Consider the following 27,794-nt stretch of genomic DNA (forward strand, 5'->3'; position numbering starts at 1 on the left):
GACAAACAGGCTCTCTCCTGGTTGTTGCATGCTTGAGAAGTTTCATCCTTCCTAAAGAAAGCCCATCCTTGGGCTGTGATGTACATGCGGGTTACTTCCCCCCAGTGGTCCTTTACTGGCTCCCTGAAAATCCCTGCTTATAGGGCAGGAGCAAAGCAAGTGTCCCATCCTTCCCAGAGGTTGCGTGCATCCTGCCAGACGTGTGTGCTACAGGTTACTGCTGCACTAACCTGACCTTAGGCTTTCTCTCTTCTGGCGACTGCTTTTGGTTATTGGCTGCCTGAGTGATGCCAGCCCGAAGAGCCCCAGCACGGGGAGCGGAGCGACGTGATCCAGGGAGCAGTCTGGCTCATTCACTCGTGCTCTGTCTCCCAGCAGGGAAGCTCATGACTGCCCAGTGCAGAGGGACGTTTCTGACACATCTCAGGCAAGAGCTCGGTGGCACTGTTAATAGAGCATGGATGTCTCATTTGTAGGCTCTATTCATGTGACAGCTAAGAATTATCAGTACTGATGCTTCACTCCCTCTCTCTTTTTCTCCAAGCTAGTGATTTGTCTATGTTATGGGTAGGCAAGCTTGACAAAACATTACACATTAGCAGCTGAGACGGTGTTTGAAATGGGAAAATTGCTAGCAAACTGCTCCATTAGAGACCCAAGTAACAAATTCTTTCTTTCCCTCATTGAAAGAGAGATAGTTAAGGCCCAAATTAATACGGCTGTCTCCCCCACTCTGCAGGGGGAATCACTCTTCAAGACAAATGGCTCCGTCACTCCCCAGAGCATGAGCCAGCTCTGCAAAGGCTGCCTAGGGAGAATTTTTTAACCTTTGTGTTTTGCCATCCTGGGTGTGAGCAGTACAGGCGCCAGATGAGGAGGTGATGAAAAGATTTGCACCTTAGTGAACTCTGAGATGGATTAGCATGGGAATTTGAGTGCTTATTCTTTGCTCTGGGATCATTTGTCATATTTAACTGCATAGTTCCCCCTCTCCCCCCCCCTTTTTCTCTGATGTGTTTACTTTTTGCTCTCATTGCTGCAAAGTTATTTAAAAAGAGTGGGAAGAAGGAATACTTTATCCTGTCTAGCATCATGTTATTACAAGAAAAATGTATCTGAATCCACTGGGTCCGCATACTTTCCAATCTCTGATAATATGTTAGAGAGGAGAAAGGAAATTGTTCTTGTCCTTTGACGTTGTTGTCGAAGCCAATAAAATAAAGCATCGAGAGGCAGACAGATCATTGCTGCATGTCAGAAGGGGGGGAGATATGCTTCAATTCATTGAAACGATACAGCTGCCAGCAGGCAACATGGCACAGTGAAATGGGTAACTGGAAGGAGGAACAAAAGCCCGAGAGGTTTGAACATGGCCAATTTATTTTATCAGTTTTGTGAATTCTACTTGTGGAGTCTTTTAAATGGATCTTATTATGAAATACCAGAGGAAAATCAAGGAAAATTTTTATTGAGTTGTAAGAAATCTTTAATGTGGCAGACAGTAGTTCAAATGATCAAAGTTTACACTTTTAGGGCTTTATCTCTTGTACGAAGCTCTCAAATGTGTTGTAAACCTAATTTATAGTATATTCCAGTGATACACAAGAAAAATCAGCTTGCTGCTATGCACTAGCACAGGTTGTTTTTGTATGACAGCACTTCATAACATCTAGGCATAGACAATGAAAAATGAAGTTTTGCACAGCTCTTTTTCTAGGTAAACTAGATAGTTCTCTCTGAAATAAAATGTGGCTGTGAAATTTGGACTACCCTTTCACTTAAAAAAAAAAAAAACACAAGACAACACTTGGTAAGAAGTCTGTTTTTCCTTTATTTGAAAGATGGCACCTCTAGCAGCAATGGTACCCATTACAGCATGAGTAACGTTGGTTTATAATTAAGTCTTCATCAGCTTGAAATTGCCAACACCCCTTCAGGCAAAACCTAGTGTTTCCTAGAGGTTGTTAATCCTGTACTGGCCTTCACATGTCATTTATGAGCACAGGAAGCTCCAAGTATTAATACAAAAAAAGTGTTTTCTACTGTATTATTTGTGTAACTGCATCGTTTTTCAGTTTATGCATTTCAGTCTATGCATACATTTATGAAAAAATAAACTGAAGTCAGACTAGTAATTCATACTTTTTAAACACCTGTTTCTGTAATGCTGCACTTTATTTAATGCTTCAATGTCAGCTGCATTTTGTTCCCAGTGGGAATCCACCTGAGAACGTGCCCTGATGACAGAAGCTCTGTCCATGATACTTCTTGTTGCCCCTGTGGTAGCAGCTGCTGCAAAATGTAGTGCGCTAAAATCCTGTATTATGTGGAGTCTTTAGTCCTTCTTTTATGAAGAACTTCATACAATAAAAAAATAATAAGGTGATAAGGTGAAAATCTAGCAGCAGAAGACAAGAGTCTTGTCCATCTATTTGTGTACAGGCCATCTGCTGTAAATTGTGTAGGAAAGGATGAAGAAGTCATCCAGGGAGCTCTGTGAAACAGCACTTCTTCAGTATTCCTCTCCACTTTTTCTAGAAATCTCCTTTATTACTTGGGCTGTGACTATTCAAATTTTGACTTTTTTTGCCCATTGTGGGGTTATTTCCGTGTGTATTTCCACTTCTGAGTGACCAAAATTTCCTTGGAATTTTGAGCAGTGATAAAATGGAGCCACGTTTCCCTCTGCCACTGTACTTTGTCACTGCAAGGACTGCTCTGCGCCTGTGTGCAGTGTGTGAACCCCCAGTTTCCATCCATGAGGCAAGGATGACGAGCAGGGCACTCTTTTGTTCCTAGAAGTGTCTACGGAGAAATGCTTGGGAGGAGTTAAACACCAAACTGGCAGGCTGACAGAAAGCCTTTATGGGAAGAGTATGTGTACTGCTAATTCTGGTGACAAACACCCAACAATAGTAGTGTGCTGAAGCTTTCAGCAATTTGCATTTCACTGTGGACTTGCCAGGAATGATGCATGTTATATTTAGACCAACTGGTAGGAAAATCTCAGAAACTTATTCGAATCACAAAACAAGGAAGAGAATTAACCCTGCTCACAACCTTTGCAATATTGCAGAGTACTACAGAAATTTAAAAAAAAAAAAAAAAAAAGCTGTGCAAATTGACTGTACGAGTATCACTATATTTATGATTTAAGTAGCTTCTTGGAGTATAACTGAGCTGGTAAAGTATCTTATTTTCAAGGGGACTTTTGCCTATTGAAAGCACAGATCAACTGAAGGATACGCTATGCAGTAGAGGGCTGATGGGCTGTACACATTTTCCCTGCATTCTTCCAAAGTCCTTTAAAAACCATGATTTACTTGTCTCTGCATCTCATTTTATCTCCATTCCTGGTTTTTAACATTTTTCTCTCCTCTGCACTGCTGCAGCAGCTCTAAATGGCTAGAGTGATTCATTCCTTCATTCCAGTCTGTTTTTGCATTTCAATTTTAAACCATTTCCAACGACAGATTTTTTGTTATTGTAACTGTTTGTTTGTATCACATTTTTGGAAAAGAAAAATACACAACTTTTAGTAAGAGCTGGGTAAGATCAAATTTTGCTTTCAATTCCAAGTGTGATTGTAGAATTTTAGCTGCCATGGACATTAGAATTTGTTGTATGCGGGTCCAGTTTTACATTTCTAATTGAGATGAATATTTAGGGTTCATTTGAGGAGAAGACAGTCTTTTGAGCCGGTATTTGGGGATATTGCTGTCAAAGGCTTGAAAATGTTTTTGTGAAGGCATAGAAATGAATCTCAGTGGTTACTGGATGTGGTATCTTAAAGCTGCTTACGTTTTGTTACTGATACCAGCATTTATGCTACTCTGGAAAGAATGTCTCTTTCAAACCAGATCTCAGAAATGAGAACAGTAGCATTTCCGTTTAGTCTGGGCCATATTTTAGAACACTTTCAGTATTTGTTAGTTAAAATCAGAAGACACAGTCCTTTTTCATCTGTTTTAAATATCTCTCCCCCTGTCCCGCCCAAAATTAAAAATCTGCATTTATACTGCTGTGCATTCCACATTGTTTTGCAGAAGTATTATTAATGCAAGTGGTGGATACAGGGAGGGAATTTCAGCATGTTCCCACAGATTGTTGCTCCTGAGTCACTCTGGTAGTATTATTAATCTCATTAAGCTGTCACAAATAGCATAGCTTGCAGTTTGGATAGCTGCCTACTATTTGCAGTAGCTGGTCAGGGGAAGCTTCTGTATTTTCTACCTTAATTTTGACTAAGTAGTAATACAATACACCTAAGTTTTTTGTTTGTTTGTTTGTTTAATTCCATGAACTTTAAAGATGTAATTTCTATAGCTTGTGGCTTTTTTTTTATATACAGGTTTAATGTAATCAATGAGATGAATTTCTTTTCTAAGGAAAGTTATTTCCTCAGTATTTTTTCCATTTAGTGCCTTTCAAAAGAAAAATCTCTTTCACATATAAACCTCTGTAAAATAGCTTTATACTTGTATAAAAAAAAAAAAGTTGTAATGTTTAATGTAATTCCTGTCCTACAATTGTGTATTTAACATGTATATTACTTTTTTTTTGTTTTCAGACGTTTGGAACAAAACCTCATCAAAATCATCCCCCCTGGAGCTTTTACCCAGTACAAGAAACTTAAAAGAATGTAAGTCTTACTGATAAGGCCAACATGCAAGAGCAATCTTGAATCTTCTAGCTTCAATTTCAGCATCTTTATTTTAGAAACATATTGGCAATTTCTATGTTGAAATCACTGGGGATTGCACAAATAATCTCTTCAAAGTGTAAGCAACAATGGGATTTGGTTCAGGATGCCTACCAGTGCATGAAATCATTTATAATGGTTAAATTCACTTTCTATTATAAATGATGTGAGCTGATTAGCTGTTAGTCTGTTCAAACAAATCTGTTTCCTCAGAAAAGATTTTAAGTTCCTTATTTTTCTCTCATTCATTCTGGTTTCTGTTCAGAACACTCCATTTAGCTGACCCAACTTTTAGCAGGAGTACATGTTCTTGCAGAGTGGTTAGGACTTTTGTAGTGCATTCAATTGCTTGATTGTTTACAAGAAAACAAAGAAGCCTGCTGGAGCTCGTTTTTTTCATTTCTTAATTACCAGTAGATACACAGACAATACTTCCCTTTTAGTTCTTGTGTTGTCTGCTTGGATTTAAAAAAAAAAAAAAAAAAAAAAAAAAAAAGATAATCTTGATTTGTAGCAGCACTCTCATGCAGATAACCTGGGTATTCTCTCTGGTCTTTCTTGCTTTTTGTTTTTAAGTGATATGTAAGAAACATTGTGACAGTAGAACTATAATATGAGAGATATTGTGACAGCAGAACTATAATAGAGACAATGGTAAAACAAGTTACTCCTGCTTCACCATCCTATCAAGATTTTGATGGGCACCACCGGACCATTAACTTCCAGAAGTCATTCAGGCTGTGTACTCAGTGCTAAGGCTGTAAAAAAAATGGTGCTTTTTACAGTTGTTGTTTTCCAATGTGAACAGTATTTACTGGAATTAAGAAAATGTCAACTCATTTGACAAAAGGCTACTGAATTATCAGATAGGTAATGCTTTTGGAAACTGAAATGAGCCTGCGCTGTAACATTGGATTTGAGAGTGAAATTACTGTGTTTGCCAGTCCAGAGCTATCAAATTCCTAAACTTGAAGAGCTGTAAAAATGGATCTTAATATTTAACTGGTCAAATCATCAATCTTAGAGTCTCTATTCTTCTGTCTCACTTTCAATATAGCTGTATGTATTTTTAAAGAAGTACTGTATTAGATAGCGAGATAGTAATTTCATTGAAAAATGATGGATCCCTTTTCAGTGACTTAACTTGTAATTTTTCCATAATTAAAGTCACTATTTGAGTTCTTTCAGAGGTATAACTAATTTTAGATTTCAGCAATGTTTTACTGTCCTTTCATTTTTCATGATTTGTGGACTCTAGCTTTATGGGACTTGACAAAAAAAAAAAAAGTTTTTTAACTTTACTTGCCGCTCCAAACCGGTGTGCCAGTTATTATGTGAAATGATTAATATTGGAATAGAAGAGTAGGATTTTGTTAGCAAGTTGTGTTAACAGCTTTCTGGATTATTATTGGCATAATCAATGAGATCTGAACTCATAGTTAAATAATAAGTTATCATTCTAGATGATCTCTGTCAAAGCTTAATTAACATAACAGTGTTTTCTGGAAGAACTTGGGATAGATAGTTAGGCTGCAGAATGTCCCATAACAGACATGGTGTTTTGCCATTTGGTTATTGACCTGTTTCCTTGTTGAAGTTTTATTGCTGCTGGACACAGGCTCTAAACCAGGCATTACATTGTACATGAAGTTTAATTAAATACAGTTGTTCGATGATTTGAAGAGATAACAGACATTATCTTTTCTGTGTGCAAGAATCCCAGCATTATTAACACAAAAATACTCTTTGGTCAAGAAATTACCCCTTAAAAGAAAAGAATTATTCATTTTTTCACATTTAGGTAATAGCAGGACATGCTTGATATCACTGAAGTCTTTATACTTTCTTTCTTTCTTTCACAGTAATTTCAATGAGTGGTGTAATAGCAAGAACATTATTGATTTCATTTGTACCCAGGGTGCAAATGAAGAACTTTATTATTCTTCTTATTATAGATAATATTTTGATAGAACTCAGAGGGTAATATTAGCACAACATTGTGAATCATATTATTGTGTTCTACTCCTTCTTGTGAGTACATATGGTAGAATGGTAGGGATACAGACTGTTCACTTGCAGCACTCTCAGGATTTTGATTATTCACTGAGTATTTCCTGCAAGATGATGCCATTTCTTTTTCTTAAATAATTAGATAACTGACACTGGTTTATAGGTAAGAGCTGCTTGTCCAGGATAATCTTCACATGACTTAATAAATCGAGATGGTTGTAGATGTGTGTATATTAATTTAACTTTATATTTGCATCTAGCTATAGATTAGATAGATTACATAGATTATATATATTTAGAACGTCTCTTCAGGAACTTCCAGGGTGAAGAGTTGAAATCTTTTGTGTGTCCTGGACTTCTCATAATTTCTCACATCTTCTCACACAATAAATTTAATGAAGCTAAATGTATCAGTCTCAGAATGCAGATGTGGCACCTGTAGGATTCAAACACACAGTTGAATTGAATAATCCAGAATGATGGTTCCCCTGATTTGAAGGGAATGTTACAGCTCCTGCTCTCTGCTCAATAACCCAGGGCCTCTAGTAGAGGTTTTGTGGGCTTAAATGAGGTACATCTCAACCTAGCCCAGACATGCCTTTTAAAATATGTTTGCATATCACCTGTTGTGCTTGTACTGTAGTTCTGTAACTTCTAACCTAACCGTACCAAAGTTTATGTCATTCCCTCACATTTTGTCTTTGCTTTTCTGAGGCTTTAAACAAACAAGTTTGTAGCACAAGACTAGGACACTTTGAAAGATGTGTTTGTACCTCTCCAACTCTAGTGCTTGTAATGACATTTCATGTTGTCACATTCATTTTACTGTATCTTAGCTGAAAACACACTGAGATTTCAGTCTTCTCAGTAGCTCTGTGATGTTGATACTTCTGTTAAACAGCTTTTAAAAACTAAAACATTACATGACGTGGATTTTTACTGAGTACTCTTATCAAATGAGAATAGTCCACTTTAAAATATTAAAGATTATCAACTAATGTGTTTCTAATAATGCTAGTCAACAAAGAGGTTGTTCATCCAGTGTTATTAATAGTTTTGCATTTGGCTGCATCTAAAAATAAATGTTTTGTTTCAAAACCTTTTAAAGTAAAGACATTTAAACCAATGTCTTTTGCCATACAGTCATATGTTATACAGTGATTCATAGGGTATCCTTTCTTCCTTGCTGCAAAGTTAAAAAACAGTTTATATCCCTAACCGGTAACTGAGCACAGCCATGCTCCAAGGTGTGTTAAACAACCTTTTGAAAGAAGATCATCTCCACTGCGCTGTCAGAGCTGCAGGGAGACGAGTGTGATGTGACTAATGTATTCCCTGCCTGGGTGGAATCCTGATAAGTTCATTACATTTCCAGCTAAAGAGCCACAATTCCTCTGAGTGATTCAGTAATACCGTAAACTATGGAAATGAGCCTTGTAAGGCTTAAATTGACTTAGTTGTGCAGGTTAGAAAAACCCTTATCTCTTTGTCTTGATGTAAATCAATCAGAGACTAGGATGATCTTACCGGCCAGCAGCAGACCAAAGGAAGGGAACAAAAGTACAATGACATAATTGAATCCCTTTGCCTCAGTCAAGTCAGAAGGAGATGGAGCCACCTTTTCCAACAGCAGTGGAGCTTGGGCTCTAATGGAAAGGAAATAATGTGTCTAATTATCTTCTAATGCTGATTGTAGTGCATCTGCATGAAGTAGGTAAGAGTCATCACCCAGCATGGCATTTATGCATGTTCAGACACCATTAGTTATACGCTCATTAGCATCCAGACACAGGAGAGAGAAAAGATGGAAATGTTGAAATGTAGCAAATCAATAAAATAGTGCTGAAATATTTGTTTCCAAAAACTAGACGACCCCTTTCAGATCGTCATTGTTCAGCAAGCTCATGATTTCATTTCTTTGTGATAGGTTTTACTATTCCCTAATACACAAATAGCACAAATTCCCACCAGACTTCTGCTTACATATGAATTACTAGACCAAAACCATCAAATGCTAGCAGACAGTCTAAACAGATTTAACAAAAGGTGTAAAAATACACATACCTATTTTCATTGTCACAAACTTGTCTGCTGTGAGTTGAGCTGAAGAACAAGCAACCTTCATCGAATGTTCTCCTTGTAGGCAGGATGCTCAGACAGAAAACACCAGTAAGTTGCAAAACAGTTGTTTCATGAGCCTTTTTAAAGAACCAAAGAAAATCCCCCTTTATGCAGCTAGATTTGAAAACAGCTAGAGGAATTAATTAAAATTTTATCCAGCAGAATTTATGCCTCAAAACATGTGTAAAGTCTGCTGACTTTCTGATTCCTAAGTTCTTTGAGGAATGTTTATTTAGTGTCAATCTGGGATTGTCAGCATCTGACCCAGCAGACGGGAAAAAAAAAAAAAAAAAAAAGGAGATGTATAGTATGAAATACTGCATTACTACAGCCTCAGCCATTAGTGAAAAGATTTGATACTATTGATACCAACCGGCAGTGAATGCAGCCAGGTGGCTGAAAGTTATGCCCCTAGCTAAGCACCTAGCTGTACTATTGACAGAGCGATTGGTTTGCAGTGACAGTCATGGTAAGGCACCTAATTCTGAGCAGTGTCCCAACCATAGTAAATTTGGCTCCATATAAAAAAAAAATGTGCAGTCTGTATTTGATCTCAATATACATGGTTGGTTGTGATTAAAATTGAAAGTTGTTTTGATTTGTTTTGTTTTTTCAAACCAGGAACTCACTTTCCCTAGCAAATGACAGCATTGTAAAACTGAATTCCACTTGCATCATAGCAAGAATATTGGTGGAGTCTCGCTGGGGCTCCCAGCGGCAGGCTGCAACATGTCGAGTACCCCCCACAATGCCACTGGCTTCAGAGGTTCATGGGTCCATTCAAATGGTCTAGTGTTTTCCTTTGCATCTGAAAATCTGGGCAGCACTGCCATTGCTGCGTCAGTCCTCTTATCGCCTACTGCACCAGATCATGGTCATGGCAGATTTTTGCACTGCTTGTTTTCTCCAGGCCATTACAACCCAAGCATCACTGGTACAGGGCTGAGCTCTGTGACATGGGCACCTGCTTTGGGTGTCTGTGCTTCTCCTCATCTTATTTATGATTTCACTTAAAATCAAAATACAATCATGTATGTTAAGTTAGCCTTTCATCCCCACATTTAAACGTTCAAACGTTCTTTGAACTTTGGTACAGGCTGCCCCTCATGCCTGAGGGAGAGCTTGCAAAGAGTCGCAATGCCACCTCCACTATTAATAGTTCTTAAGATGGTTTTACCAACAGTTTTTATTCAACAGGCTACCTCACTGTTGTTGTTCAAAGCTTTTCATAAAACTTTTATTTGTTTGAATGTCCATCACATTATCAACAGGAGAGCTGCAACATGTTGAGGCTTCAGCCTGTCATACTGACTGATGTTTTCTGATTGTTCCTGGAACTTGCATATCTGTGTTCTTACGTGGTTTGTAATTTATCTGAGGTAGTATAATCTTTTAGTTCCATTTTTGTACCAAGTATATTCTTCCAAAACACCACAGTTATAAAAGTATTCAAGCTAAACTATTTTCATCAAATTTGAATTTACAAATATTCTTTTAATCCCCTCTTCTCTTTACAGAGACATCAGCAAGAATCAAATATCTGACATTGCACCTGATGCATTCAAAGGCTTGAAATCTCTCATTTCATTGTAAGTAGAAAATAGAGCTGAATGAGTATTTGGGGAGAGCTTGCATGTAAGAGAAATAAAAATGATAATGTGCTGTCTGGGAGAACTTACGTTTCTGTGAGCAAATGCCAACTTGCATGAAGAATCTAATCTTTTGTAAATGAAAAATTGGTCGTGAAGGCTAAGAGAAGGAACTGTTTGCACATCTCTTAGATTTTTTTTTAATAGTTGAACACCTCCAAGGTGCATTAGTTCATCTGCTGTACTTGTGCACCTGCAGGCTAATCCATGCCCTCCAACTCATCATGGCACAGAAAAAAACACATCACAGCTCAAATGTGTTTGATGATATTAATCAGGGTACAGAACTGAGATTGCACTTTTGTGTTTTTTCTGTTGTTATTGTTTTTTTCAAACTAGCTAGGGAAAAACCTGAGCTCTTAAGAAAAAGGTTATATTCCTTAGCTGTAATTACTACTTTACAAACCTGGAGAGGGACTAAAATATTACTTCATACAGAAGCTAGAATGAAGGTAGGATCTCTTGACAACCACTCGTTTCTCTTTATAGAGCACAGAAACTGTTTGTAATACCAAGCTGAATTCAAATGCAGTGATATTTCAGCCTAGCTATTCACAGCACTATTAGAACAATGAAGCTTTTAGTTGGTGAAAGAGAGCAATACAAGGTCAGAAGCTGCATGTGGAGAATGAACAAGAACAGAGTGTTGGAAAACAGGCCTAGGTGTAGACAAGAGGGTAAACTCAATTGTGCTGATATTTAACTCCATTAATTTTAAAGACAGTTTTAAAACGTTTAGTTCATTGATATTCATATAACAGACCATCATTTTTAAGGCTGTAGTTTATTTCTAAAAGCTACCGTAGTATTATTCCCTGAATGCTGGGTAGTTCTGACAACCTATATAACTTGTTGTCTAGATCTAATATTAGAAGGCTGCTCGGTATTAAACTTGTATTGCAGGAAACTTTGAGGCAGGATGCAGAAGGATGGGCGTTTCATTGTGCCCGGAATCCAGCTGGGAGAATGCCAGAAATATATATTAAGTGTTGCTATACTTCGTCAAAGAGTTAGAGCACTTTTATTCAACCTACTGTGGAAATGATCAAATCCCTCAATGCTGTCTGGAAATGATTCAGTAAGAGAATGACATTTACTGAACACTACAGTTTTGGCATCAGATGAAACTACTGCTGGTGCTGCAATGCTACAGCTTTCTCATCTTGGCAAAGCCGGGTAGGAGCAAGCTGGCCAGGCAAGACGCATCCACTGGGGTTGACTTCCCAAATCAGAAGTTCTTCAGGTTTAGCTACAAGTAATTCAGATACCCCCAGGTGGCCCCAGGAGTGGGACAGAACACATTAGATTGGAGAGAGAGGAAATGAGAGTATAAACTGGGCAGGAAGTTATAAACTTACAACTTGCACACAGAAGCAAGTGAAATGACACTATTCTCTGTCCGGTCATCCAAATCTGTGTTTTCAGTAAATGAGGCCAAACTGGTTTAAGTGTTTATACCCTACTGGGTAGAGGAGTGCTGAAGTCAATTACAAGGAGGTTACAAGGAGGAAGAGGGAGGGCAGAGAGATGAGATGCAGCAGAGTTAGGACTAAAGTAAGGAAACTGCATCTGAATAGTCTTGCCTTTGTTCAGTGTTCGTCTCTGCTTCAGTTTCCTTCTACCACAGCAAAACAGAGCTGTTGTAACAAGCAGTCCATTTCTATTCTCTTTGGCAGGCTGGTTTCTAGGACAGTATTAACTCCGGCCTTGAATTTGTCAGCCTCTTTCTGTAGGGATGCTGTAGGCATGCTGACATTGTGCTTGCCATTGGCTTTTACTTTCTTTTGAAAGGCTTTACTTGTGCTGTTCATTGCAGGTAGGTCTTACAAATGTTTTCCTTGTGGCTGATAGGCAAGAGGTAGTTTAGTTCCCTGCTCTTTCACCCAGGCTTCCAGCAGGTTCTTCCCCGACAGTCACTTTTCTAGTTGTTTCAGTTTCTGAGCTGTAGATATGTTCATGGAGGAAGGTAATCTGCTGTTCTGCAGGATCTGGGCTTCTCTGGAGAAAGCTCCCCTAAGTCTGTCTTAGCCCTTCACAGAACTAAAGGATCTAGTTGCATTTTCATCTGATCACTGCTATAGCCACCAGTCCAGTTCTGTCAGCTACAGGAAGACAAGTGCAAGAGTAGATGACTCCTTTGAAGTGCCAGCCCTCCAAGTGAAACTGCCAAAGGGGAAAGAACAAGGAGGTAGAAGTGAAGAAAGACAGTTTGCTTAGTAGAGTTCTCTCTTTTAAGTGGTGTTTTTGAGCCTGAGGCCCCAATAACTGTAGTCAGCTGCATGCCCTGAAGGAACGATGCTTTCCATACAGTGCTTCAGCCCAGTTGAGAGTAACTTTTTTGGTTTTTTTGTGTATGTAAGTCAAATGTGATTGGTGGCATACATTTTGATGAGACACCATTGAGGTTTTATTCATGCTCAGAGCAGCTGGATTTTTCAGCTTGCTGAGTTAAAGCAAAAGTAAAGGAGGGGAAAATATTAATTGACAAATGAAAGTAACAAACTTTGTTACATTAAAAATAAAGTAATGCTGTACTGCCTATAATCCTTGCTTTTTTTCCCTGCATTATTCCCATTACCAGCTCCTCCCTGTAGTCCCTGCTTGCGTGCAATTGCAATGCTCCCTATGGGTCCAGGAGAGTGAAAGTGCTTGTCTGGAAGATAGCCAAAATTTTTAGTCTAGCTGGCTAGTGGAGGCTTGTATATAGTGAGTTCTTATTCTACTTTCTTCTGAAGTTAACTTAGGTTAGTGTTTCCAAGCAGAATTGTTTCTCAGGGCACTCTGCCTATTGTACTTCGGTAGAGATGAAAGAAAAAAAATGGCATATTATAGTTTCAATAATTGTAATATATTATTACAGAAGTGGTTTCCTCTAAAATATATATATAACTTAAATCTTTTAAAAATGCTAAATGATCCATATTCTAGTAAGTCCTAGAAGGTCATAAGTTCTTATTTTAAATCCATGTATTTTCTCTATCAGGAAGTCCACCTATGGGAGTCAAACAGGTCACAAAATGTTAACATTTTTAAAAGCCATTTCTACCTTGGGTTTTCTCTGCACTTAACAAAAGAAAGTCAAGCTTGTTCTTGTAAGGAACCAGGACCTGTCTGTGTCCACTTTTCAGTGAGGTTTTGTTCCCTTATATGTACAACAGTGCTCTGGAATTATAAATTTCTACTCCATTTTTCTTCTTAGAAACATTTGGGGATGTATTTTTTTTTCTTCTTCTTCTTTAACAATGTTTTAATTCTTCCTAGAGTTTTCTGGCTTTTCTTTCTCCCTCCTACCGTTGTGTCCCATGCTGACTGTGCTCTGTGAGTCACTGGTCAGCCATGCATCTCTTCTGCAGATTTAATTCTGTTACCATGTCTGAAGTTCTCTTTCAATATTTAGGCACTAGGGCTTGGATCCTTAGCATATTTTTGGTATGAACTAAACTTCAAACCTGTTTCTGGACAAAACCGAAGGCACAGGAAGATCCAGACTCTGATGGGGTCTAGTTTTGAGAGAACAGAGCTGTGGTGCTTGCTGTAAGGCTTTTGAGATCCAGACATAGAAAAGAGTGTCTTCCATCTTAAAGACGCTACTGTGTGGTTCAAGAGAAAAAAGTTCTGTTGCGTGGCTCCTATGGCAGCTGTTAGAAAAATATCCTTTGTTTTTTCTATACCAAAGTCTCCCCTCTTGAAAAAGTGAAAATATTTCTCCATCTCAAAGAGAAGATACAAGGAGGTATACATTGAAGGTTGTAAGCTGTAGTGATACTGCGGTATTTTGAACCATATGAAATATCCAAGATGAGAAAAAAATAATTGGAAAAATTCAAATCTTAAAAACAGTAAGCAGCACAGCTGCAAGTGAGCCATGCTAATATAGCCACAGCTTTTGTGTTGTAAGACTTGTGTGTTGCTGTCTAATACTCCTTTCCATACAAACATGAGAGCAAATAGAATCCTTGCATTGAGGAGCATGGCAGAATCGATCAATTGCAAAAGACTGCATTATCTTAATTTTAAGCAAAAGTTTGAGAAATGCTCTATTATATTGCATTTGATTTGCAGGTTACATGGTAAGAATTCCACTTTGCTGGAGTGGAGGTGGTTAATAACTCAGTGCAGGATGTGGAGCTGAGTTATAGATAGTTTCATGTTTCAAGACTGCTGCATGAAGTAAACTAATTTTTCATTTAATCAACTCCAAATCAGCCTGCAATATCAGCAAGAGGACAGTATCTGCATTTGGTTATTGTTAATGGTATCAAAGATAAACGTTATTCTCGGGGTCAGTAAACTTCCCAGAAGTATACGTTTGGAAGGCCATATCCAGACTATCTGGGGACATTTTATGTGATATGGCAAAATAGTCTAAGCCTTCGGTGTGTTAAACTGTGAATGAATAAATTTCAGATCACCGCAGAGGGAGAATTCCTTTGCTTTAGTCCATGTACTGAATTAAGCTTGTGAACGATTTAAAAGCTGAGATCAGCCTGGGCACAAAGACAAGAGACCGCTTAGATTTTGACACAGCATCCCCGTTTAGACCATCATCTCCTTGGTGATGTATGTGGTGTCATTCATGGTGATTTGAAATCTGCAATAAAATACTGTCTATTGCGATAACTGCCAAACTTATTTTAAGGTAACAAATTGCTTTGGATAGTTTTACTGTGATTTATTTAGCCTAACTTGTTATGAAGAAATATGAAATAGTGCAGGAAAAAAATCACGTCTAAGTTTCTTTCAGATATTAGAAATTTATTGCTGTTTTTTACCCCTATCAATTCCTCCTCTTTTGAAAACTTGAATTCTTATTGAGCCTGTGCCATTGGATGCAGCTTGGGAAATATAATTCTTCCTAGCAAGGATTGTTTTCACAGTCTGAAGGAAAGTTAAAAGCATTTTGAGGACTGAAAAAGACATTGCATAAAGTCAAAATTTGACACTTCAGTAAGAATGTTTGAGCCAAGCCAAAATAAAGGAACAGTTAGCTGGAAACCATATGGTTTAGAGTAAGGGATTCTATCTTGGGTCTTCATACCCCAAAACAGCTCTGAGTTAACTTCCAGAGAAAGAGCTCTGTATTCTGGAGTCGGACTTAACCAAGCAGCTAAGTCACAACTACCCTTGCAAGTATGATATGCCAAGGAACTGTAAAATAAGGACAGCACAGCAATAACTGTTTCAGACACTTAGAAGAAGGTATGCTAAGCTTCAGTGCATATGAAAGGCTGTGTGTTTGTAAAGCCTGCAAATTCCTTAAGTTCTAAATTGTCCAAGAGGTCAGAATGTCTAGAGACTGAAGAATCACTGAGACTTTTACGTTTCAAGACCCTGAGGCTGAAGGGCTCTCAGATACTTTCTCACACGAGATAACGTACTTGTTGCTAGGTATGAAGCAATGCCTCCTTTGTCTGATGTTGCCCAAGCTTTTAGATGAAGCAATGCAGTGACAGTTTCTACTGTTTAATCTTCATATTTAACTACTTAGAACATCAGTTGGATTAATCTGCAAAACTTGAAATTTAATTGTAACAATTAATTTTTAATTGGAAATTTCATAGTTAATGGTGTCTTGGAATAGATACATTTTATATTGGGATATAAAAGTACAATGCCAGAATTGGGGTGAATAATCATAATGGCTTGTTATGGTTTTAATATGTTTATATCCTTTCTTACTGCAGATCCATAGTAACTCTATAGAGGGGATGGGTGAGTTTTTTGAAAATGTGGTAGGTGTTGTACTTCAGCTTTCTGAGTAAATATGTATCTGCCAGCACAATTTCCTACCAAATCCTAATCTCCCCTCCTCTTTCCTGGCATAAAATTTGAACCTTTTGGCCAATTGCAACTGAAATTGTTGCAGAGGAGCTCTCAATGATGATAAACTCCCACAGGTTCCGTCCAAGTAGGCAGCTGGGGGAGGAAAAATCTTAATGTAATCCGTGGGGAAGCTGTGCGTGTTTGGGCACTACAGATTCCAGATAGGAGCTCAAGCATCATAACTTATCTTACACACAGGACTGCACATTTTAATTTAATGAGGGGTAAAAGAAAGGTTTACAAGTCATTCCTTGTCCCAGTTCTCTTAATTGAAAGCAACTAGTTGAACCAGAAAAAAAATGTCCCATTTTTAGAGCACTTTTTGTAAAAAGCTGAATATAACTGGATTTTCAGCAAACACCGCCTCTTCAGCTAGCTAGGGTGCTTCTTCCAGGCACCCACTCTGATGCTTGCAGTCCAGCCAGGGGGCTGTGCTCTATGTGCTTTGGCCTTCCCAGGGTTTGGAAGGTTGATGGCAGCCTGAAAACTGCTGTAAATTGTGAGCCAATCTACCAGGTGCTTTTGAAGAACAGCAGTTTGTGGTTTGGGGCCATGCTGAAAGCATTTAGCTGTGAAGTGACAAGCTGATGGCTCTGCATGCTACTGAGAATACGACCCCCTCATGGCTCAGCTGCACCTATGCCGTAACGGCAACCTGCTGATGTTAGAAAAGCCACCTGCAAAAAACCGGAGTGAAGTTTGCTTGAGTTAAACGTGCAGTGAGGGATCCCTCACGCTGGTCGTTAAGTATTAGATGTACCTGCCTTGTGGAAAAGACAAGAATAACATTTATGCACTGGCAAGTCTGATGTGTTGACACATTTTTGTGACTGTTTTCCCCCTTCAGATTGGTTTCCACCATTGTAAAGGAGGCTTCCACGTGGAGTGCGAAAAGATAGAAAGGAATGATAAGAAAAAGGAGATCTAATCGTCTCTCAATTAATTTTGGCTCAGCCTTTATTTACTACTTTCAAGTTTAGCATTATGAATATAGAATGACTATATATATACTCTCTATATATATACATATATATATACTATATATATACTATATATCTACTATATATAGAATATAGCTGACTTTTTCCCCGAAAGAGCACATCATGTTTAGAGCTTTGTCTTCTCCACCTGATAGTAAATGACGTTTGTCAGAGCTGTGGCTAATTTGGTCTCCCACCAAAGTTGAGAAGGCAATGAACAATCAGGAGCACAGAATGAACATTTTAGTCGTTTTTTACCATTCTGATAAATGTCATTCTGATTCACTGATTGTCTGTTGACAGCAGTTACTAAACTGATTTCTGTTACATATTAACTTTATTCATGCAGCTTTCATAAAAATATTTGGGGTCTAAATTTCAGATGCTCGAGGATAGGAGAGTTATGTTTCTATGCCAAGCTTGCACAATAGCTGATAAACCTGCATATCCTGCTAAATATAACCAAAATACACGAGGAATGCAAGTGTATGTGCATTTTCAGAACTCATAATAACCTAAACAAATCTAAAATTTATCTCTGTTGGTAAGAGCACTGGAGATTTAAATAGAAGTTCTTAACTGACTGGATTAGTTTCCTGCTATATGCCCTTATCAAGTTAGTATTTTGTCTGGTTTGGTTTGGTTTGGTTGGTTTGGTTTGTGGTTTTTTTTGTTGTTATTGTTGTTGTTTTTTTTTTGCAGTCCCCCTCCTTTCCCTCTCGTGTCCCCTCCCAAAGCCGCTGTTCCAGAAACATTGCAGTGTTTCCCTCTGAGGTAGGCAGAAGGACAGGACACACAGGACAGTGGCTGCACTAATGGGGTGTACCTAACCTGGCCGATCTTTTTGGTAGGCTGACTCACTGCATAGTACAATTTTGGAGTGCTGCAGTTGGTACATTCAGAACAAAAACATCTTGAATCAAGGACCTGCCCGTTGTTCACATCTGTGGGTATGAGTATGTTTTCCTGTCTTAAATAGAGAAATGAGAGCTCCGAGTAGAGTAAAAGTTTCTATGCTTTCTGTTAGAGTCAATGGAAATAAGTAACTCAAGAACTGAGATGCAAGCTATTATGCATCTCCCCTCCCCTCCTCTTTGCTTCTTTCTGTAGGACCATTTGACTTCAGCTCTGGCATGGCAGGCAGACAGTGGCACTAGCTAATTTGGCTCTGTGTAGTGCCGAACATGAATTTGAATTAGAGACAAGTGCCTGAGCTCTCATACTGACTTTTGTTTAGCTGTTAATTTGTTTGAATGCTAATGTGCCACAAGCACAGACGCCCAATTAGGTTTGAAACTGCTTATTTTCTTTTCATAGCTTCTAAAATTTGAAGCTTTGTTTCATTTTAGAAGATATTTTAATGAGTTTTATTTAGTTCAAAATAATAAACAGGCTGTATAAACACATCCAAGGTTTCAAATTCAGTGGAACTCAGCACTATGTGACCTCCCTACTTTTAAATAAGTAAATGAAAAATTGCACCAACCAGAGTCAGAGTTTGGTATTTCCATTTAGTAGTACCGTAACTAACAACTAGGTGCAAATATTGAGATTTCTCTAAGGTTTTATTTTACATCAGTGTTTACTACCTCTACAGCCATAATAACTCTTAGTGTGGAATGGGGATTTTTTCCTTCTTTCCACAGGCATTTGTAAAGGTTAGGTTCGGAAATCTTCCTTATATTCTGTAGTATTATGCGTTACTGATCAGCTGTGATTATCCTGCGACTTCACAGAACTAAAATGTTCACCTATCCTCAGGAAGCTTGTCATCTAAACTTTCTGTATAGGTGATGCACTTGCTAAACAAATACTGTTTGTAAAAAATGGAAACTGAAATAGAAGTATGCTAGATTCTGTAGGCACTAACTTCATGTTTTAACTTTCTAAACATACTTTATTTGCAAATGAAATTAGGAAAAAATAATTTAATGGTACTGGCATTCATTACTCACAAAACCCACTAACTGTAACAGTCCATTAAAAGCAGCTTCCTGATTCTGCAACAGACAGAAATTATGTTATGTTTGTTTAGAGAAAATACAATGCTATGATCGTTAGTTTCTTGGGTAGAAGTTCAGATCCTTCTAAACTACAAAAGCCATGAAAAATGAAGTTTCAAGTTTAGAATTTCATATCTAAGTTGTGTTGTTTTATTTAGATTCATTGTATTTAGGCTCAGAAATGAGCTGATCTGGGAACTCTCCCACAGAGGTGATATACTTCTGATGACTGATGAAGAGCAAACTGAAGTGGCCGTATTCTGGGAAGGCCAGAGAGTACTGTAAATGGCCCGTCATGCTAAGTGTTTGTTTTTCAGTGTGTTCAACTCAACATAATAATTTAAATGTTGAAAGACGGGGTAAAACAGGATTTCAGCCAGCATCCAAGACACATGGCTGTTTGATTCATTGCATGTTATTCCACATTAAAAAGTCAGGGAATGAACCACTTCAGCACACGAGCAGCACAGCTTTGGTTTATAACTAGGCTGGTTTATAACCATTTACCATGTCCATTGCAGAGCTCAGAAATTACATAAATATTGTTTTCCCCAGTTTGAAGTCTATTAAAATGTTTAGGTAAGGGGTAAAATTTTCAGAGGGAGCCTAGTCACCTTCTCTCTTACCAGCTCCTAACTCAAATTCTGGTTTTGACAAATTTTAACAGCTTACAGAAATCACATGAGTAAATGCTTTAGCCATGATTGAAATTCAAGTGTTCCGGTCATACATTATTTTGTTTTGATCCCTAGGTAGCACATTTTATTGTACTGCCAGTTTTGTCTGTTTTACTGTGAGTTCAGTTTCTGATGATAGTATATCTGCTATTTTCCGTTTAAAAAAAGGAAATATTTTGAATTCTAAAACTGAATTGTAGGTATCAGTATATATTTATGGTTGAATAAATGGAAGCTTATACAGTGACTCCTTCTTGTGTTATTAGTTCTTTATAAATTTTTTTTATAAGTAAGCTATACCTAAATTATTTTTGAGTTTCCAAATTCTATCATTATTCCCAGTTCAGGCTATTTTTATTTTTTATGTATATTAGCTAACTGAAGTTGTAGTAGCAGCTGGTGAAGCCATAATATTTTATCCAGTGATGCCTCTGTCACATTTCATGCCAATTGTTGTATCTTAAGAGGGACAGTTATATGAAATTTTATCTACAACTAGCTTGTGCTTCTTTCTTGTGCTTTTAAATTCACTATCACTGAGCTGTTTTTGCATCAGGCAATGTGCCTTTCAATGGTTAAAATACTTCTAAAAAGGGTAAAAAAAAAAAAAAACTTGACAGAATGAAAAATATTTTAGATACAATTTTTGGATGATGTCCAGTTTCTACATTAGAAATGCTTTCCAACACCAGACGAAGCCTGAATCATAACGACTCATTTAATACCATGTGCTCTCTGAAAAGAAAATGAGATCAGTAGTTAAATGAAATGCCCACAGATCCTGGGCATGGTGCACAAGATCAATAGAGGTGATAATGCAGAGACAGGGGAGGACACTAAACTGGTCTGTTATTTAAGATTTATTTTGTGTTCCCATATCTTTCAGAGTGCTCTATGGAAACAAGATCACAGAGATTCCCCAGGGACTTTTTGATGATCTTGTGTCTCTGCAGCTGCTGTAAGTATGATCCTTTCCTCTTCTTTATTTTACATACTAACTAGATTTACTGATTTTTCAGCTTCTGACATTAATATAATCATCTTTTCCACTGAAAACTCACTGAGATGTGCTTGTCTGTTGTTTCTGTGTCAGGCAAGAGGGAGTCAAGGGCTGAAAAAAGGTAAGATGCCAACAGTTTTATAGCGCAGTGCATGTAACAGATAATAGACACAGAGGATTTAAGTGTGCGGAGGAAATGAGAGACTCAGCAAAGTCCAAGAAAGGAAATTTTGTCAGTGACTGATGTGAGGGTGGAGTTGCCATATGATTGTTTTTACACATTTAGCATTTGTGGTTGAATATCTAGATCCTTCAGGGCTACTGTGTTGCAAGTATCTGCACATGCAAGCAAAACGGCAATATGAAAGATCTATCTTATTGTTACCAGCCATGCTCAGTATTGTATTCTTTTCATGCCAAGTGTGGTTTAGTTGGAGGGAGAAGCCATTTCAGAATCTATTGTGTATTCAAGTATTTTATGCCATGTGTGATTTAATACACTGTCATGATCAGGGATAAGATACACTCTTCAGTATTTATTAATGTACCATAAAAATATTTCCTAAGCCAAATGTGAAATTCCAAATTCCACTCACTCGTCTCCGTAATCACAGTGGGAACCCTTAACTCCTTCAGAGAAGGAAATCAGTTACTATTTCAGCCAGTCAGCAGAGGGAGCAGATGTGAAGAACTTCTATTCCTAGCATTCTGAATATCATCTTGGGTTATGTACTCAGAGAATGTGATACATAAAACTAAGCGATTCTGGCTCATATCCCATGTCCCCCCACCCCACTTCACAAAACTCCCAAATAATAAATGAAATAAAATGTAAAATAAAAAAATGTAGCTTTTTAACATGTTATTGTAAGCCTTTCGTTCTTGACACAACTAGAAATGAAAGTCCAAAATTTCATGATTAATCTTTAATGTGTGCCATGGTCTTTGAAGTAGCTATATGCTATACAAAAATAGGTGTAGATTTTGATTATAAATCCATGAGCAAAGAGAAAGAGCTAATTCGTAAAATAGTTCAAAATTGCTCTATATGTTAAGCAGAGGACTATTCAGGTGTGTAATTTAGCCATAAGATCCTAATTGCAAACATAGGCCATCTTATTCTAGAGAAGGACAAGCAAGAGCACATATGGTTTGGCTATGACAAACCCTGAGCTGCGATGATAGCAAGCTGTTCATCTCCTCCTGCAGACAGCCAATTATTTTGTCTTGGCCTTTTGCACATACTTTTTCTGGCAGCTCCTTTCCTCTCCCATACCTCCCAAGTTTGTTAGTACTTCAGTGCCTTTGCGATCAGTCTGTGCACTAGGAGAAGACTGCATATTTAAGAGGGAGGTAGTTTAACATCAGTGAGAATAATAAGCATGAAAGTCCTTAGAAGCTGGGACCTGGTGCATGTTGATAGGGCTGGCGTGTTTGTCACTGTTAAACTCATGTTGTGTCTGGTACAACAAAGATGCTGTGGGCAAAAGGAAAGGTAAAACTTTACCCGTTATTTTGATCACTGCAAAAGAAACTATTTAAATCCAAGCTTTATCAAACTCTTGTGGTTTTTGTTGTTGTTGTTTGGTTGTTTGTGTTTGTGTTTTTTTTTTTCTACCTGGAAAGTATATTACGGTTACTAGTTTGAAGCAATACGCAGTTGCTCTTTCTAACCCAGGGCTCTTTACAGATGCCGTTTCTCCCAGCAGAAAAAAAGAAAATATCACTCAACACATGGCTCACACGTTGCCCTATAAAAACGGGGGTCTAGAGCTCTTGAATAAAGCATTAAACATGTTTCAGCGCCGTTTTCCTATAGTCCTTTTGTGCGTGTAGTGCAGGCTTTCAGTGAGTTACTTACTGGAGCCCAGATGCAGTAATTTTCCAGTGTGAATTAGCTGACAGCTTTCTGTTATGGGGGCAAAATCTATATGCCAGAGAACAGTTAAAAGGTTTAACCATTTAAATATTCTCAAGCTGAGAAGATGTAAGTAGGTAAGTCTTGAGAGGTTGCCCTGTTTATGGGATTCCCAGGGTGCGGTGACTCCGGAGGCTTTTAGGGACTTTCGAAAGAATTTAAATGTAAAGTAGCTGTTGGCAAGGCAAGCATTGGGTGATTATGCACACTATTCTGATCGTGACTTTGAAGCAAGTATTGTGGGATTGCTTGTAGTATTTTAATGGATACCTAAAAAATAAACAGCATTTGCTGTTTTTAGACCTGCTGTTGAACAGTTGGAAAAGTGCCCTATGATTAGATCTAATTTAGTGTTCAGTGGGCACTAGATTGGATTTCTTCCTATTAGTCTGGAGACATACTGATAAGAAGGCTATGATTAAAGTATCCTGGTAGCCAGTATAATTTCCTAAGCTTGAACTGGAACATTTTTGAAAATATATTGGTCTTATGGTAAGGCAGCATACCCTCAGAAAAAGGGGAGTGGTGGTGGGTCCTGTGTAAAAGTGTTGAGATTTTATGTAGAAGGAAAAAATACTGTGAAATTGCAGAGCAGATAGTATTGTTGTTTACTGTTTTGGATAAGATTCATCATGACTTCTCGGAAATGTCCTTATCCTTCTGTTTAAATATACTATGACAGTACAGGCCCAGATTACTCCACCTTTATTCAGGCAGAATTGTTTTGTGTAAGTGCCGTACACCTACAGGCACTACCACTAATGTCAGAAATGCTGTAGCTGGGTAAAGTAATACTCAACTCAGGCATGTCAGCATCTTAAACTGTCCCATCTGTCTTTGGTGTGTGGAAAAAGAATTCAGAACAAGTTTTAGATGACCTGGCTAGCACTAGAATTCCATATTTCTGTCACACAAGACAGAGGTAAGTAAATAACATATTTAGCAGAAAAGAAACCAGGCACAGCTAGATATTATTTTTTGTTTTTAGTAGTATTTTTTAGTTTGAACCCTATTGGGTTAATTTAAATATTGTTTCTGAAGTCTTCATTGTTAGCTATCTTAAACAGTTAACAGTCCCCATGTAAATAATCACGATTGGATTTCTGTTAAATTGCTGATTTCACAAATCTTAATGTTTTCCTAAATATGCAATTTTAACCAACTCAAAAGCAAAGGTTATTGTACAAATCCAACTATACAGCTGTTCTGTGGAACAGAAGCTTTTCTTGGACCATGCCATTTTCCTTAGCCTGTTCGAAGTTTCCAGGAGAGAGGATGCTAGAAAGCTACTGTAGCCTGTCCTTCATACATGCTTCTTTTCAGCAGGCTGGATCAAATGTCTTCTGAGAGTTTTAGGTCAATCTGGATTTGGGAAAGGGGGGCAACTGGAATCTGATTTTTTATTTCTTTATAGTAAACTTTTAACTTTCATTGCACTGGGCCATTAATCAGTCCAAAGTGTGGAATAGCATTTGCTTAATTATCAATGCTTGTGTAACTTGTTGAATATCAGAAAGGTGGAAAGGGTTTCAGCTTAAGGTGGTTTCAGCTTAAGTTTTCAAGTAAGTGCTAGGTATGGGCAATTTGAATGCCTGTCCAGGAGGCCTTAAGCTGAACTGAGTCTGTCTAGAAAGTGGAATACATTTGAATGTCCTTCTCACCTGTCTTTCAGCTTTCCTGGAATGTGGACAAGCTCTTTCATGAGCCCTTGAATTTGCCAAGCTGTCTGCCAATCACTGCACAGGGGGCACAACATAATACTGTGCAGCTCTTTCTTTTTCAGCAGCGCTGTGACAGATAAACCTGACGGTTGCTCTGCTTGCACTCAAACGAGCAAACGTGCAGAGCCAGCCTGCAGTGAAACAGAGTCAAGTGGCTCAAGGCAGTGAGCCGTGGATAATGGGCACCAAGTTTGTTAACCAGTATTTTTCATACCTAAGTAATACACTTTTTTTCTCCAGCCATATTAAAACAAACATTCTGGGAGCCTTTTTATTAGTTTTACATTTTATGCTTCAGAGTGCTCTGTTTCCTGGAACCAAAAGATATAAAATCTCTACTGTTTAAAGAGATTATATAGCAAAATAATATGAGGGGATGAAATCTCATTTTTCACATGTCTGGCAAGTATCAGTTTTCAATAAATCCTCCTTCTTCGGGAAGCTTACTTCGCATAGTTACTAATCATACAAGTGCTCAGGTGTGTTGATCCTAAATCTCATGGCTGAGATGCCCATGGTTTGCTGGACAAGCTTTGTGGGCAAGAAGAAATCCCGTAGTCAACTCTGTATTGATGTTGGTTCAAGCAGATACACTCCTGACCTAAAAAGGAGAGCAGAGGTTTGTTGATGATACCTAAATTTTGACATATTGACAGATAAATTCAAAAGTGGTGAAAAATTAAACTTCCAGATCCAATCATCTAACCTGGGTTAAATTTGGAACTAGATCCGATTGGTACAACTCAGACTGACCTTTATTTAGAACAAGTTTGTTCGAAGTGGCAAGTTGTTTATGTGCTTTTAGAAACTGCTACTATCAACCTTCCCCAAACTCAACAAGTCATACTTTCTTTGAGTTATTGTACCTCTCACTGTGCTTTTTATGCTTTTTCTCCTCAGACGCGTAGTATATTTGGTACTGTCGTAGCTTTTCCGGTGAGGTTGCTAGGAAAATAGCTCCATAGTAAATTTGCCAAGTCTAAAGTACTTGCCTTGTTTGTAATTGTAAAGAGAATCCCAGTACTTAAGAGCTTAAAATAGGATCTATGATCTACCAAATATTTATTGTGCACTTTTAGAGCTTGTTAGAAGCTCAAAGAAAATCCAGTGAAGCACAAATCCATATGAAGTATTAAAAAAAAAAAAAAATTAAAAACCCCTAAAGAATGCATATCAGTTCCAATACTTTGTGTTGTATACATTAAACTGTTGTATCATTAAATGGTGGTGCAAACAGCATATAAATGCCAGAATAAAGGAATGACAGTTTTCCATTTCCAAGTCCTTTGTAACACAGTAGTCTCTCCTTCTCATAACAATATTCTGAGCTGTAAGTAATGTTAGTAAGTAAGATTTCTTAATTTTTCTCATGGCAAAGAGAGAACAGGCATAAAATGAGAGCTTCTGACTGGATATAAGGGAAAACATTTTCACAATGATGAGTCAAGCAGTGGAGCAGAAGTTGTGCATCTCTGTTCCTGAAATTTTAAAGACCAGACTGAAAAAAACTCTGAGCAAACTGGTCTGACCTCACAGCTCACCTTGTTTTGGGCAGTCTACCAGGACAAGAAACCTCTTGAGCTTACTGCCATCACGAATTACCCTGTGGGCCAACAAAATAATTATTTCTCAGATAAAGCTAGTTGAATTAAATACCTCTAAATTGGTCCTGCTTTCAGTGGGGTTCAGACCAGATGACCTCCCGAGGTCCTCTGCAACGTATGTCATTTCTGGATTTTGTGATTCTAAGTTCTTAGCAAAATGGCATGGGGACTTTTTCCTTGATTACTCAGAATATCACTAGCTGCAGCAGAGCTACTGTGCAGCCCTCATCCTTCTAGTCCAGGACAAAATGCTCTCTGCACAGACCTGTTTAATAGCTTTAGAATTGTTTTCAAGCCTTTTGCCTCAAGCTTTTTTTCTTTAGATTTCTGCATTTAGGCTGCTGTTGTGATAATATTACTAAACTCAATAACTGCTGTTAAAGTGAGGGAGCAGCATCTGCCAGACACAGAAATACAATTACAGTCAAGCATTAATGAAAGACTGCAACAGCATCTGCTTTTTCTGTGTCACTTCTGTAATCTGTCTGCATGCAGCTTCCCAAAACAACCGCTAGTTCATACGTCAGCTTGTAATTTATTAGCTCTTCTGACGCCAGTGCTCCAAGCTGGACTCACCTGACAGAAACTCTCCTAGCGTTTATTATACAAGAAACTAACTCCCTGATAGCTCAGGAAGTTGAGATGTGTTTATTCCCCTGTGCATCTGAATTATCATGCGGTTATCTGTAGGTGTAAACCAGACAATATCAAATTTTGAATAGCAGATGTGTAGATGCTATGATGACGCGCTTATAATACTCCAGGTAGTAACACGAATATGACACAATTGTTTTATGGATTTTGTTCTTCAAAACAAGAAGTTGTTTGCAACTTCAAATAGAGTTGCAGTCTGTTGGATGAGGAATGAAATGAGGCTTTTAAAATCTCTCCAAAACAGGACTATCAGACTATGCTCTGCACTTCCTTTTTGACTCATTATAAGCTCCTTTTCCATTTTCATTTACTTTGAATAAAGTTGTCATCACCATCATCCGGCTTCCTGAATATGGAGAAACACTTCAAGCTGGTTCAAGCAAGCGTGATGATGAGTTGACACTGAGTATTATCAATTGAGGCACTGACAGACTCTGGTAGTCAGTCATCACATTAGAAAATGTAAATTTTAGTAGATGTAAACATATCGTTACACAGGGAGGCAGTCGGATTACTCCTCTATGCTCCAGGCCGTTCTGAAACATTTCTGGGACCTAATGCGATTATTTGCCAATAAGTAAGCAGGGACGCACAACTACATCATTAGGCGCAGCTCATCAGTGACTGCTCAGGTGGCTGCGTAGCTCATCGTACGACACAGCCCTTGACTAGATACTTGCATATTGGCACTTCAGCTGTTCTCCCATAATAAACTGTCTTAAATGTAAAGATGACGCTCGATACCGTACAGATTTGAAAACAAAATGCTGGAAAAACCTTGCTGAAAAAAATATTTTGACTTTTGGTAGCAGGTATTTTATATACTAAGGAGTGTTTTCTGCCAGGAGTCCTTTCCTTGCTGCCACGTAGTGCCTTTGAAAGTAGGTGAAGCCTTTGACTATTGATATTCTATAAAAGGCACGTGTATTCAA

The 27,794-nt window shown here is 38.1% G+C and overlaps 1 protein-coding gene across 3 annotated transcripts in view; it reads left to right on the forward strand.

Annotated features, from left to right (window-relative positions):
* Positions 1-27,794, forward strand: part of SLIT3 (slit guidance ligand 3) — a 512,041-nt gene that overhangs the window by 339,706 nt on the left and 144,541 nt on the right. For all 3 annotated transcript variants that reach the window (XM_048064726.2, XM_013178499.3, XM_013178496.3), the window contains exons 11-13: positions 4,571-4,642; positions 10,351-10,422; positions 20,852-20,923. In XM_048064726.2, coding sequence (XP_047920683.2) covers positions 4,571-4,642; positions 10,351-10,422; positions 20,852-20,923 — 216 coding nt within the window. The remainder of the gene's footprint in view (positions 1-4,570; positions 4,643-10,350; positions 10,423-20,851; positions 20,924-27,794) is intronic.

This window comes from Anser cygnoides, chromosome 14, assembly GCF_040182565.1.
Source record: "Anser cygnoides isolate HZ-2024a breed goose chromosome 14, Taihu_goose_T2T_genome, whole genome shotgun sequence".
In the NCBI taxonomy this organism is placed as follows: Eukaryota; Metazoa; Chordata; class Aves; order Anseriformes; family Anatidae; genus Anser; species Anser cygnoides.